Below are 27,636 nucleotides of genomic sequence, written 5' to 3'. Positions count from 1 at the left end.
TCAACGCCGCGACCTGTGAAGGTTGCACTTGTCTCATTATTCTTCCTCTTATCTCACAGAAACTTGTAATCTTCCCCGTCCGCTCAGATATCTTTAGTCATCTAATTCCTGAACTACCAAAACCTCTTAACTTCCTCAATTTAACCCCCACTCTTCTACTTACACCCAAGTACAGGGCTGTCACCTTAATTCATAATGTTTTGACCACATCATTTTCTATACTTTCTTTTCATGCTCAACTACATGATTAAAACCAGCTTTGACTTCCCAAATAACAAGACTCCTACGCTCTTATTCCAAACCTTTACTAAAACCCACTTTGTGTAGGAAGCCATTTCAGAACACATCGGTCAGATGAAAATACCCACCGATCGAAAGTTCTTAGAGTTAAGAAAAAAAAGTTCTCAGAGTTCATTCACCTCTCTGCCTGCATCACATCTATTTAAAAGAAAATACTCTCAGGGCGCCTGGGTGACTCAGGCGATTAAGCATCTGCCTTGGGCTCAGGTTGTGATCCCAGGGTTCCGGGATGGAGCCCCACATCACATCATCACATGGGCTCCCTGCTCAGCGGGGAGTCTGCTTCTTCCCTCTCCCTCTGCCCCTCCCCTCAACTCCTGTTCTCTCTCTCTCACTCTGCTCCTTCAAATAAATAAGTAAAAAATCTTAAAAGAGAATATACCTCAACGAGGTATAAAACCTATGAAAGAAATAGTGTTCATAGATGGTATGTTGGAGGATAAGCGCATGCACACACGTGTTTATGTACACACACAGCGTATGCATATATATGTATACACACACATACTACCTTCTGCCCAAATTAGCAGAAACCCACGAGCTTAAAAACCAAATCTGCTAAATCTGACCCAAACCACAGCTATTAAGCCCTATGGCTACTTCCTATAAGCAGTTGCATTACCTCTGTGACCAAGTCAACTGGGAGTTGCAAGGATAGGTAAATATCGCTACAGGCAGCTAGGATTTGTTTTTCTTTTTTTTTTTAAACTTAAATGTAAAACTTATCACCTCAGGACACTGACCATGTTGTAAGATTTCTGCACAATACCAAGAACATACTAGACACTAAAAAATACTATATTTACAACTTAAGCAGGAAAACAGAGGCTTGCTTCACAGTGGTTTAATATGAACAGTTGAATATGACATTGTCTGACAGAAGAATGAACAGTATGCTGAATAAAAGCCCCGAGTCAGGATATATACACAGCAGAAATGGGGCCTCAGGCTTTCAGCATTTGTGCACAATGAAGGAAGAACTCTTTAAAAAAAGTTAGTAACAGAGGATACAAATCAAAAAGGCAGAGACAACACCAACATTGGGGAGGTGGGAAAGGGAGCAGAGCCTCTCTCTAGGGGCTGCTCAGGCCCTGGTACAGGCTCAGCAGCTGGAGAGCTGATCTGTCTCAGGGAACTTCAACATTCAGAAGGACTCCAAATCCCATGTCAAAATGCAATCTTAATCTCTCTGACCAGGGTCTTGTTAGACTCTATAATCCTTTTCCCCAAGACCCTGTATAGAGAACTCTAATCCTTCCATGACGAGAGTCTAAGCAGTGTCCCCACTTTTGACATGACAGCAGTTAACTTGCTCCCATCCCACCACTGGAGACGGATATCAGGCCCCAGCAAACAAACCACTATCTTCCAAACAGAAGCCCAGGAAAGCCGCTTCAGACTCTCAGATTTGGGACATCCATACCCAGCTGCTATCGCTAGCTCAGATTCTGGGGAGAATGCTGGAGTTCCACGGGCAAGGAGTGCAGGCAGTTCAATAACCCTGTGACCAAGCTGTGGAGGGCAGCGACAACTCTTGCCCCTGAGCCCCATTCAACAGCTCAAAGTGCTTAGAAGTCAGAGACTGTGTGGTTTGTTCATGTGCTTCTGCCCTATGGCAGCGCTAAATGGGATGGCGGGGGAGGGAGAATGGAATGGGGAGGGTAGTGATGCCCTTCCCCACCGCTGGGAGGTACCTAGAAAATGATCCACTCCCACCCTTTAGGGAGTTACCTGGCAGTGGTGAGTTGCCCCCACCCCTCAAGCCACCAAACCTGCAAAGCCAACCTATAAGGTAGCAAGGGCTTGGGGAGGGAGAACTGCTGGCCCACACTGACTCACCTGCTGATGAACAGGAACAGGCAGCCAGAGTGGGGAGCCACAAAAGAGAGGGGCTAGACAACAAGAGTTCTCCTACTGCCCTATGGCTTTCTTCTGACTCTAAAGCAGCCATGATGAAGGGCCCAGAACACCCACACACCTTGCTCCACACAACAGACTGCTTAGACTCTAGGAGGATTTACTGCCATGGAAAGCAACGAGGGAGAGAGAAAGAAACAAAAGAAACTGTTGAGAAAACTGGGAGCAGGCCTCAAGAAAACAAGGAGAACGTCTGAGTCTCTACCACCTTCCCAAAAAGGAAAAAGTTCATGCAGGTAGGAAACACAGGGCTGTCCCTGCTCAGCGTTCCTGGTTAAACCTAAGAGTAAGAAAATCCCCTGGACTTGCAGCATCAGTATGTGTCCAAGTGCCCCACCAGCACAAGACCCGCCCCCCCATAAGATTAGCCTTCTGGCATGGGTAAATGCCCAAGAAATTACCTTCCAGTCCAATCCCCCCACCCGCACCCCAAGCAAAGGGCATCTGCCTGTGGTTCCCACCTCTCCTTAGAGAAGAGGATCCTAGCAGAGTGCCCACGGTGTAGTCAGGTACCAAGGAACACAATGCCAGCCAGTCTATCGGGCCAAGGGATGGGCAGTCAACTTCAGATCAAAGAGAGAGAGAGAGGCTTAGTGTAAAAACCAATGTCATTTTCAGCAGGAAAGTAGAGGGCAAGTGGTGAGAGGGGCTCCTACTGGCGCACCTTCCCAGGGACGTAGTTCCTGTCAATTGCCTCCTCCTGCAGGAACATGTGTAGGCAGCGTTCGTTCTGAGCCAGTGGGTGCCCAGCAATTCTATAAGGAGACCAAGATGGTTATCAGTAGTATTCGGGATCAGAGAGAAGTCTCGGAGCAATGGGGGCGTGGACAGGGGAGGAAAGGCCAGGTCAGCTCTTCCAGAGGTTCAAGCAACTAGAGGACAGCAACAGGGCACCATTCCAACACTAACATGACTGAGGAGAAGCAGGGGAGAGGGGTACGGTAGGGGGAAATCGCCAAACACAGCCAACATGCGATGCTTTCCCAGGCCCCAAGGCATGGGATCAGAATGCTGCTCAGAGGAACTGAGTTTTACTGTCCAGTCAGCTCACTGCACAGCTGGCATCACATCTCACTCCAGAAGAAGAGACAGATAAAGCACAGAAAGACAGTGATGGCAAAAGCAGCAAGAAGAGTCCCCAGGGACTTGGCTTACTTGTTAATAAACTGTTCGAGGCCCTGCCTCCTTTCTTCAATGAAGGACTCCTCAAATATCCCCTCATCTCCTCGAAAAGGGAGCTGCCGCTTCAAGGCTTTCCCAGGCAGCGGTGGTACTACAATCTGCAGGCAGATGCAAAATAGCAGTCACATGAAAAAAAAAAATAGCAGTCACATGAGAGAGGGTGAAGATGGAATGAGAGGGTGAACCACTGTATAACCCATTTCCCATCAGGGAGGGTCTGTCTTCTCCCACTGCCAGCAACCTGTAAGAACTGAGGCCATAAGGACAGTCAAGCTGACTCAGGTCAAAAGGAAACCCAACCAATTCTATGGAAGGACAGACCTCCCACCTCAAAAGCAAAGGAAATGAACCCCAAATATTCCCCACTTTCTTTCACAATCCACCAGCATCCAGTAGCTAGGCCTTTCCTAACACTATACTTTATGGTTCCACCACCCAGAGGATAAGTTGTATGACTTACACTAGCCACTAATTCAAGTGATCCTTTTTCTTTAAAATTTGTCCTGAAACTTACCACTTTCAGGTTTCCAAGAGTATCACCGAGATCCAGTGTTTTGGGATTGGCTAGTGCTCAGCGGTTCCACTGCCTTTGACATTATATATAGATTATGATCTTAGGCCCTCTCAGCCCATGCCGATCTCCTTCTCCAAGGATCCCACACAGGGGATGGGGTCATACCTTACTATCTCGCTCCAGCTCATTTTTTAGCCACTCAAAGTCACTGTAGCGCCGCCGGACACAGGACTCCTTCAGCTTGAAGATGGGTAGGTTTGTCTATAGGGAAGGAAAAGTGAGAGAAGAGAGATGGTAACTGATGTTCAGCTGGTGGTAGCCACCTGTCAGAACCACTTTGACAGGTCCCAATGATCAGAACCACTCTGACAGGTCCCAATGAAGAGATAACTCCTGTGAACCACGTTCCTAGAACTCCTTTGAAATACCACCAGGTAAATACCAATCCTTACCACATCCAGCCTTGTCACAGTTGGTGATTAGAAGTCCCTTGCTGCTTAGAATTTATCCGATAAATAGATTTGAAGTTGTATGCAAATATGTATTACTAGGGGTTTCACTATACTTTATTTATAATAATTAATCAATGTCCATCAATAGGTAATTGGTTAAATAAATTATGATATGCCTATACAGTGGACCTGTTGTACAGCTATGAAAAGACTGTGAAATATATTAGCCAGTCTGGAAACATATTAAGCATTAAAAATCAAGGTACAGAACAGTACATACAGCTTGCCTCTATTTGTTTTTTTTTTCTGCTTGGTTTTAAAAAGGGATATGTATATTTACCCAAAGAAAATAAAAACACTAATTCAAAAAGATGTATGCACCCCTTCGTTTACTGAAGCATTACTTACAATAGCCAAGATAAGGAAGCAACCCAAGTGTCCATCAAAAGATGAACGAATAAAGATGTGCTACACACACACACAAACACACACACACACACACACACACACACACACACACACATTACTCAGCCATAAAAAAGATGAGATCTTGCCACTTGCAGCAACATGGATAGACCTAGAGGGTATTACGCTCAGTGAAATGAGTCGGACAGAGAAAGACAAATACCATTTAATTCATTTATATGTGTAATCTAAACAACAAAACAAAAAGCAGAAACAGACCCATAAATACAGAGGATAAACTATAGGTTGCCAGAGGGGAGGTGGGTGGAGCTAAGGGCAAAATGGGTAAAAGGGAGTGGGAAATACAGGCTTCCAGTTATGGAATGAGTTAAGTCAGAAGAATAACAGTATAGGGAATATAGTCAATGGTATTGTAACAGTAGGGAATGGTGACAGATGCTAGCTATACTTGTGGTGAGCATAGGGTCGTGTATAAACCTGCCAAATCACTATGCTGCATACCTGAAACTAATGTAATTGTGTGTCAACTATACTTCAGTTAAAAAAGGGATATTGTGGGGCGCCTGTGTGGCTCAGTTGAGCATCGGACTCTTGATCTTGGCTCAGGTCTTAATCTCACAGTTGTGAGTTTCAGCCCCATGTTGGGCTCCATGCTGGGTGTGGAGCCTGCTTTAAAAAGGGGGGTTATATATATGTGTATATATTCATATTTATGAATAAAATATTTATTCATAATAATAATGATTGAGTTTGGAATAGAAGACTAAACAACTGGAGGGGTGCCTGGGTGGCTCAGTGGCTTAAAGCCTCTGCCTTCAGCTCAGGTCATGATCCCAGGGTTCTGGGATCGAGTCCCGCATCAGGCTCTCTGCTCAGCGGGGAGTCTGCTTCTCATCTCTCTCTGCCTGCCTCTCTGCCTGCCTGTGATCTCCATCTGTCAAATAAATAAATAAAATCTTTAAAAAAAAAAAAAGACTAAACAACTGGAATGGGTGGGAGGGCCACATTTTTCACTGAACAATTTGAATTTATCACATGCACGTATCACATTTTCAATTGAACGTGATTTTAAGTTCCCTGTAAAGAACAAGAGAAAAGCACCTCCAAGGTATGCCTTCCTCAGCTTTTCCCATCCAAATCCCTTCCATTCTACAAGTCCCAGATCAAGACCCATTTCACCTAGGAAATCTTTCCTGAGAACAACAGCTTAATTTACTGGTCTCCCTCTCCTCTACACTCCTATGACATTTATATAAGTAGTGCCTGATGCACTATTGTTTTATGCGTCATGTTAGTCTTGCTACTTAACTAAACTCTAATCTCACTGAAATCAAGAGCCGTGACTACTTTTACATTGCCCTAAATGCAGACTGTGCAAGTTACTCAGTAATACTCTATTGATTAATAGAGGCCCTATGTATCTGTTTACCCTCTCCTTGTTTAGAAGGTACAGCAGAAGTAGCAATCACATTAAGTTGCCTTATCATCGCCTGCTCCCTGACATAAATCAGCTTATTCCCACATCTTAATCATTGATAATTTTCCCAAGGCTCTAATGGCAACATGAACTACCAACAAACAAAAAGCCCCGATCCTCACTCCTGTCTACAAGTTCTAAACAGAAATGGCCAACCACATGTATTAATACTGACTATATTTCCCACCAGCCAATTTGTATCGGCAGATGGAAATAAAAAGAACTAGGTTCTCTCCTTTCTCTACAACTGCCTCAGGGCAGAAAAGAGTATCTTCGAGCTATGCTAGTGCTTCACACAGTCCTCACTACATCATGCTTTTGTAGTCCTCATGTCTGGAAATTGTCTTTTCAGGATCCAGTTCTAGGTAGAGGTAATCAAAAGCTAAATAACTAACCAACTTATATTAGTTACAACTCTACCCAAGATCAAGTCCCAGGATATCAATAAGTTGAAGGAGAGTGAGATACAATTAAATATTTTATTACAATCTATTCTTTAGGAGAATAAATAAAAAACTGGAAACAGTGGTTTCTTTAGAAAAAGGAACCTCTGGAGGGGCAGAGGAAGAGAGGAAGGCTTAGTTTTTACAGTATATCTTTTTTGGTATCTTTTGAATTTCATACCATGTGCATGTATGAACCATTCAAAATAAACCATTATAGAGAGCATTCTCAGAATCCTGCAAGAAATCTGCATGGGTATCAAATCATCACATGGTACACCTTAAACTTATACAGTATTTTATGTCAATAACTTCTCAATAAAGCTGGGGGGGGGTAGCATCATCCTGCAAGAAAAAAAAAGTGCTTTGGTATCATGTGATTCTAGGTTTCCACCAGACTTCATTACAAATACTGTGATCCCCAAATGGTAGAACCTTCACTAGTACAGAAGCCAACAGAAGGACCAAAGAAAAGAGGAAAAATGCTGAGTAGATTCTTCCAATACACAGTGAAACCACCCACTGCCATTTTGTGGACTTCCTCCTTTGACTCACAAAAATCCTATTCCCCTAGCCCCACAGAATGATGACAATAATGACCTTTTATCTCAGCACCTAGCCATCTAAGGAAGGGGCTAGTGTGTACTAAGTAAGTCTCCCAGGCCCAACCTATAAATCATATGAGATAGAGAGGATTGTGTAGTACAGGATACAGAGAGTCCTTTAGCACTGATCAACACAAAGTCAAGGGAAAGGAGAGAAAGAAACAAAGTTCAAGTCCACAGGACAGCTGACATTTGAAAGTTCCACACACATCATGTGAAGCCACCAGGAAACCTCTCCAGACTCCTCATTTCTTGGGAGGGTAGGAGGGGGGAATTCTTTCCTGAGCAAAATAAAAGAGAACAGCTTCAGAAATATTTAACTATTATACAAAGAAGAAAAAAAGTCATTGCCATCTGTTTCTACCATACACAATGCCTAACTCCCAAAGCCCATTGAGTCTCATGCTTCCTATAATGCCTACTATGATCAACCACCTAAAATGACAATTAAAAACCAGTTATTTCAACTTTTCTCCAAAACTGAATTCAGTTAAAAAGCCTAGATAGCCAAACAAATTAACATAAATACAAAATAACTCAAACCCACAGAACTAGGAACTGCCATCAACCCTATCATCACTATACAATTAAAAACTGTGAAAAGGACAGATTATAAGCTTAATGGGTAAAAAAAAAAATTGCACACTAATGTTTTGCAACTAAGCACTGCCAAAGAGACTAAAGTGTAGGGGAAAGAGTATGATGAGCTTTGGGGTCAGACAGACATGGGTTCAAATCCCAGCCTCACTTATTAGCTATAGGTACTTGGGAAAGTTACTAAAACTGCATTCCTCCTCAGTTTCCTACCTGTAAAATGTCATTTTTGTAAGATTTAGAAACTAAAACCTGGTTCAGTGCCTGGCACATAATAGGCACTACATGAACAGTCTGTGTTGTTATTAGAATGCCTTAAGAAAAGAGCTATTTCAGGGCGCCTAGGTGGCTCTGTTGGTTAAGTGTCCGATTCTTGGCTTTGGCTCGGGTCATGATCTCAGGGTCTTGAGATCAAGCCCCAGGTTGGGCTCCACAATCAGCATGGAATCTGCTTGGGACTCTCTTCTTCCTCTCCCTCTGCCCCTCCCCACTGGGCACCCACATGTGCATCTCTCTCTCTCTCTCTCAGATAAATATATCTAAATAAAGAAAGCTATTTCATTCATAGTCCCTAAGGCTCTTGGGTAATGCATGGAGACATTGTCTCTAAAATCCCATAGTAGAGAATCCTTACACTGAACAAGTTATGCCCAGGCTTCCTCAGGTCATTAAGTTTTCTACTACTAACAGTTTCCAGCTTTTATTATATTTTCAGGGATCTCACTTCCATTCTTCCCCAAATATAGATAAAGGCGAGTTTTTCTCAGTTTTTGCTTCAATTTTCTTTCTTCAGTTTGGACTTTGCCAAACTTGGAATTTGGAGATCATCATTTCTCAATTAAATTTCAAAGCCCAGGCAGGAGACACACTTTCTCATTTAATTAATTCATTCATTCATTCAAAAATGAAAGCACATACACTCTTTTAGGTCTTCAAATGCTGTTTGAGCAGCATGCTGTCCATAGAGAATATTCTGGCCCTCTAGTCTGAGAAAAAAAAAACATAAGGAAAATTAGAAAATGGTTCTCCAACTTTTTTGCCTGTAACCACTTCAACTGGGCAAAAGAACCTGCAAACCACTACTGTATCTGCACATTCCATCCTTGCAGTGTGGACTAAGAACTAGAGAATAAAGTCCTCTGCAGTGCACATTGGAAGAAGCCACTCCTGGGGCAGTCCTGAAATGTCGTACATTACATTAACCACAGACCATGGTCTTAACCCAAAAAGTTAATCTAGAACAGAAAGGGCAAATGGCCATATGTATACTGAAAGCCCAAATGAGAATCAATACTGAAACAAACATCCTGGATACTTCAAATCTAAAGGATCAGCACAGGAGGAGAGCACCAACTGACAATCCACCAATCCCAGTGCAACGCCAGGCTTCACCATGAGACAGAGCATGGGGTACCTGAGAAAACTTAAACACAAAACATTTCTCTCCTTCAGATGCTAATTCTACACAAGTCTGGGGAGCACTCAAACTCAAAGAGACTCCCCTTATTTCTGCTCTACCAAGCCCACTGTCTCCCTTTCCTGGAGTCTACCTTCCCTTTGATCCGGGATTTGCTTAACTCCATCATCTCAGGGAGACCTCATTAGGAAGAAATCGGGCGTCCTGCCCTCCCTCTTCAGACTGACTTCCCACAACCTAGGTCAGTTATGGGACCCAGCGATATATCACCTTGGCTTTCCATCCCCCCAGCCCTCTGCCACTCTTCCTTCCCTCCTTCTGTCGCTACAGTCAGGATTCCTATTTCCTTTTATTCTTCACTGCAATCTTCTCCATCGTCCCCACCCTATCCAGCCATGCTTCACTTCTTGCTCACTAGGTACTTATTTTGCCGCACCCCAGTCCGATGTCCCCCTCAGGAGTTTTCCGTATCCTAGGGCCACAACCCAGTCTGGAGACCTCTCTCCAAACCTAGGAAGCCCCTAACCCCCAAATGACCCCCTCCAAGAGTCTTGGCCCACGTTAGTCGTCCCCATGGCAGCCCCCGTCCGCCCTCCGCGCCCTCCCCGCCCAGCCGCCAGGTCCTCCCTCAGCTGTCTCCCTCACCCCGTGACTCACCCGCATGCGAACCTCATAGGTGGTGAAGCGCGCGCGGCCCACGCCCACCGTCTGTGGATTAAAGATGTCGATCTCCAGGAAGTTACTTGGCGGTCCGTAAGCGTCGGTCAGGTCCTGCGGCTTCGAGTTAAGGCGCCGAGTGTCAGCCACTGCCGTGTCCGACATCTTTCCGAAGGAGAGACCGGGACCGGGGAAAGGGGTGGGGGGGACAGAAGCCGGAGGCAGGAGCGCGCACAGCCCCTCCCGTTTGCAAAATAACCAGCCAACCCACAAACGGCGGCGCCGCGCACGCGCGCCCACGCACGCACGCACGCACGCACGCGCACGTTCCCTTGGCCTCGGGCCCCGCACCCTGAATAGCGACCACGCTGAGGGCTGTGAGTCCCGGACGTCGGAGACCTCATTCAGGCTTCCGGGCGGTGTTTGCGGCCACCCGGGAACCTGCATTTCCGATACGCGGCACCTTGTATCCTGGGAAGCCCTACAGGCTGAGTCCGCCAATCGCTGCTCCCCAACCCGAGAACTAGGTTTTGTACCGTGTATCTATCGGCTGCGGGCACTGCCCCGCAAACTGGGACCTTGCAGTGATAGGCCGAAGCCCCGTGACCTGAATAAGTCAAGGTTTTGCGCGAAAATAGAAGGGTGTTCTTCGGAGGGTGGGGTTCCAACAATAACACTAAGAATCTAGAACGCAGCCCTGCCACTTGGGCCGCTGGTGGTTTCAATTCGCTCCACATGTAGCGGAGCATTCAGCACTACGGTGCCAGGGAAGCAGCGAGGGTGGGGTAAATGTGGTTGTTCTTTCTCACTTTTCAGGAAAATTGGGGCATATCTTCATCCTCCACTTGTTACCACATAAAGCTAACCCTAGGTGTGCTCAGATATTATATTTCTTAGCAAATTAAGGGCATTTATCTCATACCTCTGTCTCTACTCTGCAGAACTCCACAGACTTGACACATTGCTCGGAGGTTGCTTGCCCAAATGGAGAGAGAATATGTGTCTAAATGAGAAAATATCTATAGTCATGTTGGTATTTATGTGACTAAATTACACATAGCCCACATGAAGGGTGGTGATTTTAGGTCATCCTTTCTCTTTCCTGCACCTGTCTCTTCTGCTATTTCCCATGTCACTGATGCCTGAAATCCTTTGGACAGAGTACAAGGCCCTCTAATTTCACAGTTATTTAATTCAATTTAACGATATCTACCAAGCAACCACTTCTTATGTTCCAGGCACGGAGCTAACACTAATCACCTAGAGTTGAATAATGGGGTCTCTGCCCTCAAAGAGCTAACATTCTTTACTAAAAGAATGGGAGACAAGTAAATAAAACTAATGACAAATACAAAATAAGTGAGTGTTCAAAGCAGCACATAGGACATAAATAATTGGAGGAATTAGGGAAGTCTTCTGGAGGAGGAAACATCTGACTTGAGACATGAAAAGACGTGGAAACGGGAAAAGGCAATTTCTTGAAGAGGGAATAGCGTATGCAAAGCCATCACTATAAAAAACAGAATTTTTAAAAAAATAAAATTTAAAATTAAAAAAAAAAACAGCATATTTTTAGGCAAGTGTCACCCATTCCCATTGCGTAAAGAAAGTGCTTGGAGAGGCACACTGGCTGGGGACAGGCAATGAGGGTGATCCTTTTTATTAAGCAAAGAATCTCTGGCTTTATGAAGTATGTGATAAGAAGCCACTGAAGGATTTTTTTTAAAAGGTTAAATTTATCTGAGAGCGAGAACATGCACAAGTACAAGTGGGGGGCGAGAAGCAGAAGGAGAGGGACAAGCAGGATCCTCAGTGAGCAGGGAGCCCCACGTGAGACTTGATCCCAGGACCCTGGAATCGTGACCTGAGCCGAAGACAGATGCTTAACCAACTTAGCCATGCAGGCACCCCAACACTGAAGGATTTTTAACAGGAAAAAAGACATGATCAGGAATGCCTGGGTGGCTCAGTCAGTTAAGCGTCTGCCTTCGGCTCAGGTCATGATCCCAGTGCCCTATGATCGAGTCCCCCGTGGGGGAAATCCTTGCTCATTGGGGAGTCTGCTTCTCCCTCTGCCTGCAGCTCTCTCTCTTTCTCTCTGACAAATAAATAAATAAAAACTGAAAAAAAAAGACATGATCATCATATTTGTGTGTTAGAAGCATTGTTTTTCAGGCAACATGGAAGATGTATTTGAATTGAATGAGACTGATTATGAGAGTATGGACAATATGAGTTGGAAGCAGGTGGTGATAGTGTGAATGAAGAAAAGGAAAGAGACAGGACTGAGATTGAGGAAACAGGTAAAACTCATATCTGATTAAATATGGTAGTAGTAGAGAATACTGCTTAAGCATGTATGTGAGCTAGGGACTTAAGCTGCCTGGGGTTTGAATCCCTGCTTCCTAGCTGTGTGGCCTTGAGCAAGTTACCCAGTTTTCCTCATCTGTAAAATAGAAATGATAAGACTAAAAGCCACTTTTGGGGCTTTTGTGAGAATTAAATGAAACAAAATATGTGCGAATAGTAAGTGTTCAGTAACTAGTAGCTGTTATTACTATTTGAGAGGAGAGGAAAGAAAATGAAAATGACTCCTAGATTTCTGATTTAGGTAACTAGTTGGATGCTGGTACCACTGATCAAAATTGGAATTACTCAAAGAAGAGTAAGTTTGGGAGGGAAGACCATTTTCCATTAAGAAAAATCTGGGGTGGGGCGCCTGGGTGGCTCAGTGGGTTAAAGCCTCTGCCTTCGGCTCAGGCCATGATCCAAGGGTCCTGGGATCGAGCCCCACAACAAGCTGTCTACTCAGTGGGGATCCTGCTTCCCCCTCTCTCTGCCTGCCTCTCTGCCTACTTGTGATCTCTGTCTGACTTGTGATCTCTATCTGTGAAATAAATAAATAAAATATAAAAAAAAATCTGGGGTGTCTGTAGGACTCCCAGGTTGGAGATGTCTAGCAAGCCGCTGGAAATACTGGCCTGGAGCTTGAGGGTGGGGGAAGGGTAAGAGAAAGAGATTTGGGAGTCGTTAGCCTACAGTGCAGAAAGAAAAATGTGAAGAGGCAAGAGCAGAAGATTTGAAAATTGGTGAAGCAGGAAGGAGTGTCTGGGTGGCTCAGTCAGTTAAGTGTCTGTCTTTGGCTCTGGTCGTGATCCCAGGGTCCTGGAATCAAGTCCCACATCATGCTCCCCACTCAGCAGGGATCTGTTTCTCCCTCTGCCCCTTCTCCTTGACTTGTGCTCTCGCTCTTTCTTTCTCTCAAATAAATAATTTTTTTTTTTAATTAGTGAAAGCGGGCAGTGTTTGTGAGAGTGTAAATCCATGCAGTTTTTCTAGGAGGCAAATTGGCAGTATGAATTGAAAAAACTTTGACCTCAAGAAACTTGTAATACTGGTTGTCTCTGAAGAATAGGAGTCAGGGATGGTGGGGAGAGTTGTTTTTCATTTTCATTGCATTTGTGTTTAAGTATTTTGTATTTAAAGAAAATTTTTAATGTTATTTACAGAAACTGATGACTCAAAAATTTCACTTCCAATCATTTATCCTGAGAAAATAATCAGTCACATAAAGATACCAATATATGGAGCTTGTCTTTAAGAGTAAATAATTGTCATTTTTATGCAATGGAATATTTTTGTAGCCATTTTTTTTCTAGCTTGCAAATGGGTTTATATGGTGAGTCTCACATAGGAGTAGTGTGTCCTATATTTTACAGACTTTGTATCTCAGTCACTTCCTATATAAAACAGTCTTTTGTATAAATGGCCAAATTCAGGGTTCTCTTTTATAGCCATTTAAAATGATGTTTTATACTCACTGATATGGAATGATGCCCACGAAAAAGGGAAAAAAACTGGTAGTATATATTGTGATGTGAGACCACCGGATATGATACATATATAATTCTTTTTTTAAGATTTTATTTATTTGACAGAGAGAGATCACAAGTAGGCAGAGAGGCAAGCAGAGAGAGAGGGGAAAGCAGGCTCCCTGCTAAGCAGACAGCCCGATGTGGGGCTCGATCCCAGGACCCTGAAATCATGACCTGAGCTGAAGGCAGAGGCTTTAACCCACTGAGCCACCCAGGTGGCCCAATATATATAATTCTTAAAGATTGGAAGGATATCAATCAAAAGGTTAGTAGTGGTTATCTCTTTGTGGTGAGGTTTCAGTTGGAATTTATGTTTTTATTTATAATTTTCTAAAGGGTCTGATTTTTACATATGAACATATATTTTTTAATCAGAAAAAAGAATTTCCATTTGCAAAAAATATTAAAGTGTAGGCACAGGAAGAGGAACTTGTGAAGGAGACCAGGAAGAAATAGTCTGAGAAGCAGAACGAGAACCAGGTGACAATAGTGATCTGAAGGGGAGGGATAAGGAATTTTCCAAAAGGAGCAAGCAAGTAGGTAGTTACAGTGTTTAATACAGTGCAACGGTCAAGTAATATAAGGCCTGGGAACCGTCCACTACATTTGACAACTGCTTAAATGAGAGCAGTTTTAGTGGAGCACAAGGGATAGAGCCCAGATGCCTGTGGACTGAGAATCTGATCAGAGCTGGAGAAGTGGAAATGTTTAGTAGAGACTATTCTTTTGAGAAGCTGGCTAAGAAGGAAATGTGGTAGCTAGAGGGCAATGCGCTGTTAAAAAACAGTTTGTTTATTTAAAGGGAGAAGAGACTTGAATATGTTTAACAGCTGGGGGAGAGGGATTTCATAAAAAGTGGGAAGTTGAATATATAGATAAGTGAAGGCTTAAAATCAAACAGTCCTAGGAAACTTGTACAAGTTAAATTCATAATAAGGTGTAAATACATGGTCTTTTCTCTAAAGAGAAAGACTTGATGGTGGGGGGAGAGTAGAAGGTACTGCGCTAATTAAATCCTTTGCAGTAATAACAGATAACAGCTGTTACCAGCTGGCACACGAGTGCATGCACACACAAACACACACACATTTTTTTTTTTTTTTGCTTTTCATGAGAGGCACAGAGTTTCACAGTTACCAAGTGATGTTGAACAAGGCACAGTTATCCTCTGTACCTTAATCATCACACCAAGAAAAAGAAATAGCCCAGTCAAATGTCTTGGCAAACAGGTGACATCAAAACTCAATGTGAGCAATACCCATTTTTCTCTCTTTCGGGTTTCGCCAGGAGGGCAGACTGGGGTGTGGGTGGGGGACACAAAAGACAGAGATTTAGGATCCTTAAATTGGAAGAAATCTTATTTGTTCATCCTCCTGCCCATTATTGTACCTTAATTAAATGCCTATCCATGTTCCTGCTCATAAATTTTTCCAAAGGGAGATTGCACAATCTCCAAGTCTGTGTTATGCAATCATACTGATAAGAAGTTCTCTCTAGTCTTTATTCAGACTGTCCCAAGGAAACAGCAAATCAAAAGCCCTTATAATTCGGGGTGTTTGTGTTCTTGGGAACACGGGTCTGGAACTGCAAGGAGGGCGTGGGGGGAACGCCTGAGTGGAAAAGAAGCAATGCAGTGAAGAAAACCAGAGAACAGCACTCATGACGCACAATTTGTACTTCGGGGAATGTGGATCCAGAGTTTAGCCGCCTTTCTGTAGAGCCCTGCTCTCTTTCCACACACACCTATCTAGCTGTCCACTAACATTATTGACTTCTCCCCTTCCAGAAGTTCATTTAGCCCTAAGTTCACCTGGCGCCTCCCTATGGGCTAAGTCTCTACTTTATTTATTTATTTTTAGGGTTTTTTTTAAAGATTTTTTATTTATTTATTCGACAAAGAGAGAGAGATCACAAGTAGGCAGAGAGGCAGGCAGAGGGAGAGGGAGAAGCAGGCTCTGCTGAGCAGAGAGCCCGATGTGAGGCTCGATACCAGGACCCTGAGACCATGACCTGAGCCTCTACTTTAAATCCCTTCTGAGAGTTGTCAGTTTCCTCGCTATGTTGACAAAGTGTTCTTGAAATACTCAGCTTGTCTACTTAAGTTGGTGATTATATTTATTTTACTAAAGTCTCTCTGGATCACCTAGGGGTGAGGGCAATTTGGGGGAAAATGATGAGGCCTCAGTGTGTGAGCATCTGACAGGTTTATCCAGGGTTGCCAAAGACAATGATTTAGCCAACATGAGTCTGTCCTCCAGTTTCTGTACAGATGTTTGTTAATCATATAATGAATTATCCAGCAACAATAAGACCTGGAAAGATAATCATGTTGCTGTTAGTTAGCCTTCTTCCCTTAATAAAAGCTAACATTTATCGAACACTTAAGTGCCAGGCACTCTTTTTAAAGCATTTTAGATATTTTAACTCTTATAATCCTCAAAACAAGCCTACGACCTAAGTACTATCTTTATATCTGCATTTTATTTATGATGCCCAGACAGATTAAGCAACTTGCTCCCAAATCACACAGCTAATATTGTGGTAGATAATAAGCTAATAAGTGGTAGAGTGAGGATTTGTACCCAGACAGCCTGGTTTTGGAGCCCAGGTCTTTAACCAGCCTCTCGAAAAAGAATCTTTAAGCCCTGTATGGCACCACAAAGGGAATAATATGAAAAAAAATTAGAAAGGAAAAAGGAGAGAAAGAGAAAAAGTGCATACGGTGGGAAGGGCTAGAATGTCACTAATAACTGCTCAGTAACATTCTGATGTAAGTTCCTACTCCTGTTGTTCTTTATCTGTTTGGTCTTTAGCTTGAAACTTTTTATGGTGAATTCTATTTTCTTAATAACTATGAGAACTTCAAGCCTATTTAATACCTGCCCATCCTTCAAAGCCAAGTGCATATCCTACCTCCTCCATAAAGTCTCTATATCTATCCAGTCTACAGTAAATTTTAAAATTGTTACAGACTTATTTTTTATAGACTGATTGTCTGTAATGTTCATTTGGTTCTGAGTCGCATTCTTAATTAGCCTTGTGTCCATTTATGTCTCATCTTACCAACCATACTGTAAACTCCCTAAGGGAAGAGACTAAAACTTCTATTTCTCTTGCATCTTGCATCCCCCATAGTGCCTAACACAGTGTCTTGCAACTAATAGACACAGTAAATATTTGTTGGTTGACCGAATGATTGAAAAATGTCAGAGTCTGTATCAAATCTTGGTTAACCTATGCACCATTTAGTGAAGAACTATGCACTTAATGTGTACTCAGTAAACATTAACAATGATTACAAAATCATTCAAGAAGTCTTTACGGAGTTTCTACAGTATCTAGAGAACAGTGTTGTGACGATAGAAATGAAATAAATGAACACAGCTTCTACCTTTGAAGAGTTTAGATTAGTTTTCTCTTACTACGTCAATGCATACTGTCTTCCTTCTCTGAATTCTTGCTGCATTTGAAATCAGGGTTAGTGATCATTCACTTGATGTCTCCCCCAATTCAATTGTGAGCTCCTTGAAGGAAATGTATAACACTGTGCTGGGAATATAACAGAATCACAGAATTGAAAGGGACATTAGAGCTTTCTCTATTGTCAAACTTCCCATCCAGCACAAGAATCCCTTTTGCAACAGCCCTGATCCAGCTTTTATTTAATTATATGCTCCCAGTATCAGGAATTAACCTATATAGGAAACACAGAAGAAAGATCAGTTTCAGGGGTTAGATAATGATTTGGGTTTTTGACTACGTGCAGTTTAATGAGATTGTTAGGCAACCAGGTGGAGACAAATAGCTGAAATTCAAGTCTCAATCTCAGGAGAGAGGTCAGGGCTGAAGATAGAGATTTAGGAGTCTTGGCATGCATGTATGTTGCAGTTGAAACACTAAGATTGAGTAAGACTGCCAAGGACAAGAGAAGAAAGCCACCAAGGACAAAGTCTCTGAGAATGCTTCTACCTGGAAAATGAGGGGGAAAAAATCAATGAGGTGGAAGAACTGGAAGACAAATGAGGGAGTTGGAAGGAGAGACTGGTCACCAGAGTCAATGGAGGATGGAGCAGTGAAGTTGGAGAGGATAAGACTGATACATTTATTTGATCTGGTAATTAAGAAGACAGACCTTTGGGGCACCTGGGTGGCTAAGTCTTTTAAACGTCTGCTTTCAGCTCAGGTCATGATTCCAGGGTCCTGGGATCAAGCCATGTGACCAGCAACTGGCTCCCTGCTTGGCAGGGACTCCCTCTCCCTTTGCCTGCTACTCCCACTGCTTGTGCTTTCTCTCCCAATCTCTCTGTCTGTCAAATAAATAAATCTTTTAAAAAGGAGAAGAAGAAGAAGAAGAAGACGATGACAGACCTTTGATAACCCTAAAGAGAGCAGTCTAAGTGAAGTAGGTTCTATTTTTACTTAACTCTTGTTGCCCCTAATGTCTGGCACAATGCCTGGCTTAATGCATACTTGTTGAATAACCAAATGAATAGATGGATGAATTGTAGTTCCAGCCAAAAGCAGGAGGTGATGGGGAAAAGGGAAAAAGTAAACAAGTTACCCTTTTTTTCCCTAAAGAGAGGATGAGTGATAATTTAGAGAAATTTTAAGGTGAAAAAGACAGAAGTTGAGGGCTATGATTTCCCCCCCAAAATATGAAGTAAGCTCATCTAAGAATCTCTCACAGATTCCACTCTCAGTCTGATGGAGTAAACTCTCAACGGATAGCAACTCTAAACTCTGAATAAAATACACATGCACACACACACACACACACACACACGAATGCACACATGCACGCACGCACACACATACCCCCCTGAAAATTCCAGACAGTGAATAAAAGCAGGCAGTTATTGGAGGAGGTTGGAACAAGGGAATAGCTTAGGACAAGTTTCCCATTTTTATGGCTTTAGCCTAAGGGCAGACAGCAGTCACCAGCCACACCACTAAAACTACATTAGGAGAACCTCATCTTTCTACCCTGAAGAACCAGAGGACTGGGCCTGGGGCAATCACAGTGTCTAGGAAGTGAGGGAATATTTCAGAAAGAGATCCTGAGAAAAGGAACACTAAATTATCTGTATGAATTCTACCCAAGATTTATCCTGAACCACACATGCATAGATAGGGCAGGCTCAAAGCAACTTCCATCCACAACTAAAACAAAGAGAACTGATACTTTAGCTGCCACCCATGACAGGCAAGGCAGAGTTTTCAGTTGGGCTCTAACCAATCTAATCGCCTACTGAAACAAATACATCCACACTCTTCAGAGGAATATAACAGTATCCAGAGTCTCCACAACATAACATTCACAAAGTCCTGGAAATCCTGTAAAATTACTCAATATATAAAGAATCAGGAAAATGTGACCCATTATTAGGGCAAAGACAATTGATGGAAGTTTACCCTGAGATGATGATGCTTGATGAGAGAAAAATATCCCAGTGATGAATGAAAAGATAGGAAACTTCAGCAGAAAGATAGAAAATATTAAAAAGAACTAAATGGAAATTTTATAACTGAAAAACAATATTTGAAATAAAAAATTAACTAGATGGACTTAAAAGCAGAGTTAGATAGCAGAGGAAGGAGTCTGTGAACTTGAAGATATAGTAATAGAAAGTATCTAACCTGAAGATGAGAGAGGATTGAAAAAAAAGTGCACAAAGGGTACCTGGGTGGCTCAGTTGGTTAAGCGACTACCTTTGGCTCAGGTCATGATCCTAGAGTTCAGGGATCAAGTCCTGAGTCACTGAGCAGGGAGTCTGCTTCTACCTCTGACCTTCCCCCGCCTCATGCTTGCTCTCTCTCACTCAAATGAATAAATAAAATCTTTTTTAAAAAAGTGCATGGAATCTTGAAGATCTGTGGGACAATATAAGAGATTTCAAATTATGTTGTGGAACAACATAAGAGATTAGATTCCCTGAAGAAGGGGAAAGAGAGAATGTGGTCAGAAACCTTATTAGAAGAAATAATGGTTGAACAAATTCCCAAATTTTGCAAAACAGAACAAAAACAAAAAGGCCCACATACATTTACAGATTCAAGCTCATCAAAGCCCAAGCAGGATAGATACGGAGAAGACTGCACCTATGTGCAACATAGTCAAGCTGCTGATAACCAAAGATCAAGAGAAAATCTTGAGAGCAGTGAGAGAGGGAAAAAAATGCATACGTTAATCATTATAATGATTCCAAGAGCAATGGACATAATCTCTGTTATGATTCCAATAGCAATGGACTTCTCCCCATAAACTATGGATGCTAAAAGACAGTAGAAAACGTCTGAAAAGTTGAAAAGTCTGAAATGTCTGAAAAGTCTGAAAAGTTGAAACGTCTGAAAAGTTGCTGGGGGGGAATCACTGTCAGCCAGAATTCTATGTTCAGTAAAAATATTCTTCAAGAGCAAAGGCAAAATAAAGACATCTTCAGGTAAAAGAGAGTCTGTCTCATGTTTATAAGCCTTTATTCTTGGTGTTCCCTATGTCTAGCACACACCGTTTCTGCTCCAGTCCCTTCCCTATCTTCAGCTTGCCTCATAGAATCCATCCTAATCCCTAAGTCCAAGTTTGATGCTCCTCTTTTATACACCGAGAGCCCCTCATATTTCCACAATCTTAGTATTTATCCTGCTATATGTAATTACTTGTTTAAGTGCCCATGAACTCCACTAGACTACGTGCTTTGTGAGGGCAAGCATTTTGTTTTTCTGTCCCTGGTATGGAATAGGCCCTCAATTAGTATTTACTGGCAAAAGGGGAAAAAATGTCTGGTTCCAAAGTATTTTTTCCTTTCTACCACATGAGGCTGTTACCATGGAGAGAAACATCCTGACACTACTATCAGATTCACTTACTATACTTTCTTAAACTTTACAGGGAAATATACTTTCTCTGAAAAACTGCAGCTTTCATTGAACTATCATTAGCTTATCATTACATGGGCAGTCACTGTTTGAGGACAATCTATATGTACTTAACATAGATCCTTGGCAATGAATGCTTGCGAAAATCCTCATTTTAATACTACTTCAACAAATGGCTGGCAATATGGACATGATTAAACTTTGGTACATCCAACTGAAAGAATATTATGCAGATTCTTTTTTTTTTAAAGATTTTATTTATTTATTTGACAGAAAGAGATCACAAGCAGGCAGAGAGGCAGGCAGAGAGAGAGGAGGAAGCAGGCTCCCTGCTGAGCAGAAAGCCCGATACGGGGCTTGATCCGAGGACTCTGAGATCATGACCTGAGCTGAAGGCAGTGGTTTAACCCACTGAGCCACCCAGGCACCCCTATTATGCAGATTCTAAAATCATATTTATCAACTTATGTAATCATTTGAAAACATCCTTATATGTTAGGTGGGGGGGGGGAGCCCAAAATACAAAATTATACATATAGTGTGATTATGACAATGTCTTTAAAAAAAAAAAATCTACATAGAACGGGGCACCTGACTGGCTTAGTCAGTAAAGTGTGCAACTCTTGATCTTGGGGTCCTGAGTTCGAGCCCCACATTGGCAGTAGAATTTACTTTTTTAAAAAAATCTATGGCTTTCTGCCCTTGGATGCCACGAAGTAAGCATGGTTAAAATCTCCCCTCCCACTGCCATCATGTTCTAAGTCAGAGCCTCGCAAAGAGCCCGAACTGCTGAGAAAGTTCTTCATCTGATGTTTGAGCCTTGAAACAACCGATGAGAGTCTAAGGAGCCATTTTGAGCAATGGAGAACACTTATGGACTGTGTGGTAATGAGAGATCCAAACACCAAGCACTCCAGAGACTTTGGGTTTGTCATGTATGCCCCTGTGTAGGAGGTGGAGGCAGCCATGAACGCAAGACCACACAAGGTGGATGGAAGAGTTGTGGAACCAAAGAGGGCTTTCTCAAGAGAAGATTCTCACAGACCTGGTGCCCACTTAACTGTGGACAAGATTTTTGTTGGTGGCATTAAAGAAGACACTGAAGAACATCATCTAAGAGATTCTTTTGAACAGTATGGGAAGATCGAAGTGATTGAGATCATGACTGACCAAGGCCATGGCAAAAAGAGAGGTTTTGCTTTTGTAACATTTGATGACCATGACTCTGTAGACAAGATTGTCATTCAAAAATACCATACTGTGAATGGCCACAACTATGAAGTAAGGAAAGCCCTATCTAAGCAAGAGATGGCTAGTGCTTCATCCAGCCAAAGAGGGTGAAGTGGTTCTGGAAACTTCAGTGGCGGTAATGAAGGTAATTTTGGTGTGGATGACAAATTTGATGGTGGAGGGAACTTCAGTGGGCGAGGTGGCTTTGGTGGCAGTCGGGGCAGTGGTGGATATGGTGGCAGTGGGAATGGCTATAACAGATTTGGTAATGATGGAAGCAACTTTGGAGGTGGTGGAAGCTATAATGATTTTGGCAATTACAACAATCAATCCTCAAATTTTGGATCCATGAAAGGAGGAAATTTTGAAGGGAGAAGCTCAGGTTCCTGTGATGGCAGAGGCCAATACTTGGCCAAACCATGAAACCAAGGTGTTATGGCGGTTCCAGCAACAGTGGTAGTTATGGAAGTGGCAGAAAGTTTTAATTACTGCCAGGAAATAAAGCTTAGCGGGAGAAGAGAGCCAGAGAAGTGACAGGGAAGCCACAGGTTACAGCAGATTTGTGAACTCAGCCAAGCACAGTGGTGGCAGGGCCTAGCTGCTACAGAGAAGACATGTTTTCGATAGTACTCATGTGTATGGGCAAAAAAACTCGAGGACTGGGTTTGTGACTAATTGTATAACAGGTTATTTTAGTTTCTGTTCTGCGGAAAGTGTAAAGCATTTCAACAAAGAGTTTTAATGTGGATTTTTCTTTTGTACCCATGCTGTAATTGCTAAATGTAATAGTCTGATTATGATGCTGAATAAATGTGTCTTTTAAAAAAAATCTATGTAAAAGGAAATAAATAACACTGGAAAGACATATAGCAAAAATTACTGTAATTTTCACTGGGTGATGGAACTATGTGTACTTGAGATATTTTTCTCTGTAGTTTACCATTTTTCTGGAATAAACAAGCATTACTTCCATAGTGGGTGGGGGAGTCTCAAGGGAGGGAGAAGTCCCCTGGTACACCAGACCGCAATCACAAGGAAAACAGGACTGGGTTTAAGCCTTCCTTCTCTTTAACTTCTATCTTAATGGCCTGATACCACTTACAGATTAACTGAGTGCATGACCTTATTGAAGGATGCTCTAAGACCGGCCCCAGGAAAAGCAGAAAGGGGATCAACAGTGGAAACTGCCAGAGACAGGAGAAAGAGACTAAGCAAAGAGATCAGAGAAAGTAAACATAAAAGAACAGGAAACGGAAGGGGGAAGGGAAAGACAAGACGCTAAGTATACTTTCATACATTGGCATCCATATGAAAAAGAGGAGTTCGTGGTGGATCTTTATGACAAGCATAGCTAGCATATTTTCATGTTTATTGTTGTCTGTGTTAAAAGTTTGTGTATTTGTGCTTTGTGCCTCACTATTCCTTCCAGGGTCAGGCTGTGTGTTTCTTCACCCCACAACGTGCTGTCATATCTGCCTGATGCTGCCAGGGAAGATCAGCTAGACGCTAGAGCTGGACATTCTGGAGCCTACTCTGAGAGCAAATTGCATAACGACGTGCCTATCTATGTGAGCTTATAGATTTAGCAAGCTCTATGGGACAGTCAGGAACCTTCTGGGCGATAAAGGAGATCTGGATGGGGATTCATGGTATCCCAGAGGCATTTGTGGAAAACAAGAAAGTAGATCAGTTCTCTCTGGGTCTAAACCCCGTTTATGACACACAACTCAACTAACTGACAACGCTGGCTCATAGCCAAGACTGTTTTTGTAAGATGTTTGTACTCGTCTTTTGATTTCTGTGTATTACTTCTGTCATTTTTGAAGTTTTTACTGGGCTAGTGGAATGACTGCTGGGGTATTTTAGCTTATTAAATGTCAAGTGAGGGTGTTGAGATTAGAAATGAATTTCTACATGGTTTGGCATGAATATAATCATTCCCAGAAAGGCAGACTTTCTGGCAACCTTGTTTTTTCCGTCCGATAATCCATCTTGTAACCCATCTGGGAACTAGGAACATGGAGACTTAACCTTAAAAGAAGGATCAATACAAGATCTTAGCATCATCCATTGACCTTTGGAGGGTGGATGCAATTGTCTTAGAGCTCCTGATCACGTAGTTTGTAGTATAAAGGATTGTGGCTTCCATTATCCTAGGCAAGAGTGTTGTACCATCCAATACAGTCCCCACTAGCCACATGTGATGTTTAAATTAAAGTTAAATAAAATTAAAACTCAGCTCCTTAGTTTTTTGTCCACATTTCAAATGTTGAATAGGCTACCATATTGGACAGTGCAGAGATAGAATATTTCTATCATCCCGGGGAGATCTACTGGACAGCACTGTGAATTGAGGCTCACAGAATACTTGGGGACCAAGCATCTCTGTGTCTGCAGGTCAAGTGACTTATGTTTTCTTACTTCAGGTTGACTCTTTGCATTGATATGCTCAGAGTAACTAGGGAAGTTGGGGCAGTTTAGCAGACTTGTTAGCCCTCTTTACACACACACACACAGACATACACACACAGACACAGACACACAGACACACACACACACACACAGATGAGAATTCTCCTTTGGGGAATGGCTAAATAAATGTGGCACAGTCATTAAATGGAATATCATACAACAGATAGAGGGAATAAACTCCATGTGTCAATAAGGATGAATCTCAAAAACTTTTTTCGCGTGAAAAAAGCCAGTTGCCGAACATAACCATTTCCTGCACACAAAACAATACTACATTTTTCCTACAGAAGAGCATTTTTTTTTTAAGATCGGGAAGAATATATGTCAAACTCATGACAGTGGTAACTTCAGGGAGGGGTAGGGGTAAATGGAATTAAGGAATCAAAGGAAATTTTAACTGTTTCTGTAACATTCTGAATGTTTTTTGAAGATTTTAAGTAATCTCTACAGGCAACATGGGACTCAAACTTACAACCCCAAGATCAAGAGTTCCATGCTCTACTGACAGCCAACCAGGGGCCCCTATGATATTCTAAATTTTTAAAGGAAAACATTCATGTACTACTTGTGTAATTACACTTATTAAAACAGGACACAGATTTATGTACAAAAAAGAATAGAAATATGTAAACATATGGTCATAAAAATAATGATACAATAATAATAATAAGTACACAAAACTCCAATGCTAATTGTGTTGAGATGGTGGGATTGTGGGTAATTATTTTCTTCTATTTCTCTATTTTTTTAAGAGATTTTATTTGTTCATTTAACAGAGAGATCCTAAGTAGGCAGAGAGGCAGGCAGAGAGAGAGGAGGAAGCAGGCTACCCGCTGAGGAGAGAGCCTGATATGGGGCTCGATCCCAGGACCCTGAGATCATGACCTGAATTGAAGGCAGAGGCTTAACCCACTGAGCCACCCAGGTGCCTCTATTTCTCTATTTTTAACAAGTTTTTTGTCTTGTGGCTGTAATGTTAATACAAAAAAATTTTTTAAATAAAAATTGAGTCCACTCTTATGGTGCAGACAGAGTATTATAATGCATCAGGTATAGCTCTTTTTTTTTTTAAGATTTTATATATTTATTTGAGAGAGACAAAATCCAAGCAGGGGAGGGGCAGAGAGAGAGGGAGAAGCAGGCTCCCCACAGAGCAGGGAGCCCATTGTGGGAACTTGATCCCAGGATGCTGGGATCATGACCCCAGCCAAAGGCAGGCGCTCAACCAACTGAGCCACCCAGGCACCCCTCAGGTGTAGCTCTTAAGAAGCAACTGGCTCTGGTGCATAACTGGAGTCAGAAATAACGGCTCAACATCATTTATGTAACAAAATTTAATTGTCCTAGGTGGCAGTCTCCAAAACTCAATTGGTCAACATAAAGCCCCATTATGCAGCAAATCCAGAGTGGCAGGCAAACGGGGACCCTTCAGTTCCTAAAACCAGGGGTTCCATCGGAATATTTACGAGACTTCCCTTCGTATGCCCAGGCCGCCTGACTGGTTGGTTATGGGCTTTGAAAACTGTTCCAATCACAAAAATCCCTCCTCTGTGGTGTGCAGTGCAGCTTGAAAAGCCTCTTCCTGCAAACAGCCCAGCTTCACCTGCGCCCTACCTCCAGGAAGACACACGAGGTGAACTTTCATGGAAGCAACAGTGCTGGTCAGTCTTCCCGACTTTCAAGCCAGAATGTAAACCCTGTCACCCAACCACCTGTTCATCTGGCTTCCAAAACATATGGATCTGCCTCCATCGACAACGGAACATACCAACACTTCTGGCCTTCACCAGAGAATTACAGCCAGCCTCTGAGGTCCTGTCAAAAGGCTGGCTGCGAGCAGAGTTATTTATGGAATATATTGTAGGGGACATTCTATCCATCCACTCCTTTAGGTGGCATTTTAAGTTGTGTCCCCAGATCAAGTTAAAGCGCCAGAAGGTTACATGCCTGAATCATATTAGCTGAGCCCCTGCAGAAATGCTTTAATGTTACACCCTTGGCTTTTAGCCAGGATAGTTACAAGCAAGGAATATGAAAATCTCTTCTGTGTGTGTTGTGAAACTGTTACTGAGGACATTGTCTTTTATGTTAATCCCGCCTGAGAGATTTCTTATGGAATTTAGTGTCAGCAATGAACCATTATGTAGCTGTTAAGAATTATGATTCTGGAAGACTAAATACGAAAGTGTGTTTATGATATGTTCATTGAAAAAAACAAGAACACTAAAGGCTATATAGATTCTCATTGCAACCATGTAAAATTATTTGTGTCTGTGGGTGAGGACTGAAAGCTGATAGATAGGGATGGAAATTGCATGAGGGCAATGGAATTATAGATGTTTTGCTTTTTCAAAAATGTTTGTTTGCTGTAGCCCTGTGTTTTCAACTGGGAGAAAAAAAGAATTTAGTGACAGGGAAATCTCTGTCCCTCTTGAGGACTTGCTATTTGTCTTTCTTTCTGATAACGAGAATTGTCACGTTCCCCCTTTCTCCTGGCTGCCCCAAAAGGTGGACTTGCACATTAGCTCCTCCTTCCTTGCCATGCCTCTGATGTTCTGTTTCTATAATTTTATGACATTTGTACTTTTTTGGAGGGGGCAAAGTGCCCCCAAATCCCTTGGAGAAAACGGCAAAATATAAAACATTTTTCCCACTTTAAAAGTTATACACAGTCATAGGGCGTGCCTGGGTGGCTCAGTCGTTGGGCATCTGCCTTTGGCTCATCATGATCCCAGGGTCCTGGGATCGAGCCCCACATTGGGCTCCCTGCTCAGCGGGAAGCCTGCTTCTCCCTCTCCCACTCCCCATGCTTGTGTTCCCTTTCTCACTATCTCTCTCCTTGTCAAATAAATTAAATCTTAAAAAAACAAAAAAATATAAAAGTTATACACAGTCATAGTAAACTGGAAATATGTAAGAAAGTAAAAACAAAAAAAGATAACTACTCTTAACAGTTTTTGGCATTTCTTCCCTTTTTTCCTCAAAGTATTTTATTTTATTTTATTTTATTAAGACTGTATTTATTTATTTGGCAGAGAGCACAAGCAGGGGGAACAGTAGGAGAGGGAGAAGCAGGATCCCCGCTGATCAAGTAGCCTGACACAGGGCTCAATCCCAGGACCCTGGGATCATGACTTGAGTTGAAGGGAGATACCTAACGAACTGAACTACCCAGCCACCCCTCTCAATGTATTTTAAACAA

General features: G+C 42.4%; 1 protein-coding gene and 1 pseudogene across 5 annotated transcripts; one reads left to right on the top strand and one right to left on the bottom strand.

Annotated features, from left to right (window-relative positions):
* Positions 1 to 1,090: 1,090 nt before the first annotated feature.
* LOC111160991 (sorting nexin 12) lies at positions 1,091 to 10,301 on the bottom strand. 5 transcript variants are annotated; one of them, XM_022524420.1, is made up of 4 exons: positions 9,997 to 10,169; positions 4,079 to 4,174; positions 3,373 to 3,497; positions 1,093 to 2,972 (listed from the first exon to the last, which is right to left on the bottom strand). In XM_022524420.1, the coding sequence occupies exons 1-4, from the start codon at positions 10,147 to 10,149 to the stop codon at positions 2,870 to 2,872; spliced, it is 477 nt and encodes a 158-aa protein (XP_022380128.1). In that variant the 5' UTR covers positions 10,150 to 10,169; the 3' UTR covers positions 1,093 to 2,869. The 5 variants fall into 5 exon arrangements, with proteins under 5 accessions (XP_022380131.1, XP_022380128.1, XP_022380130.1 ...); XM_022524419.1 differs by having other exon boundaries at positions 1,094 to 2,972; positions 9,985 to 10,301; XM_022524421.1 differs by having other exon boundaries at positions 1,094 to 2,972; positions 10,033 to 10,169.
* Positions 10,302 to 12,164: 1,863 nt separating this feature from the next.
* LOC111160999 lies at positions 12,165 to 22,560 on the top strand (annotated as a pseudogene).
* Positions 22,561 to 27,636: the final 5,076 nt, after the last annotated feature.

Source organism: Enhydra lutris, unplaced genomic scaffold (genome assembly GCF_002288905.1).
Source record: "Enhydra lutris kenyoni isolate GAN:26980312 unplaced genomic scaffold, ASM228890v2 scaffoldscaffold81, whole genome shotgun sequence".
NCBI lineage: Eukaryota > Metazoa > Chordata > Mammalia > Carnivora > Mustelidae > Enhydra > Enhydra lutris.
This window is presented reverse-complemented; position numbering and strand designations above follow the sequence as displayed.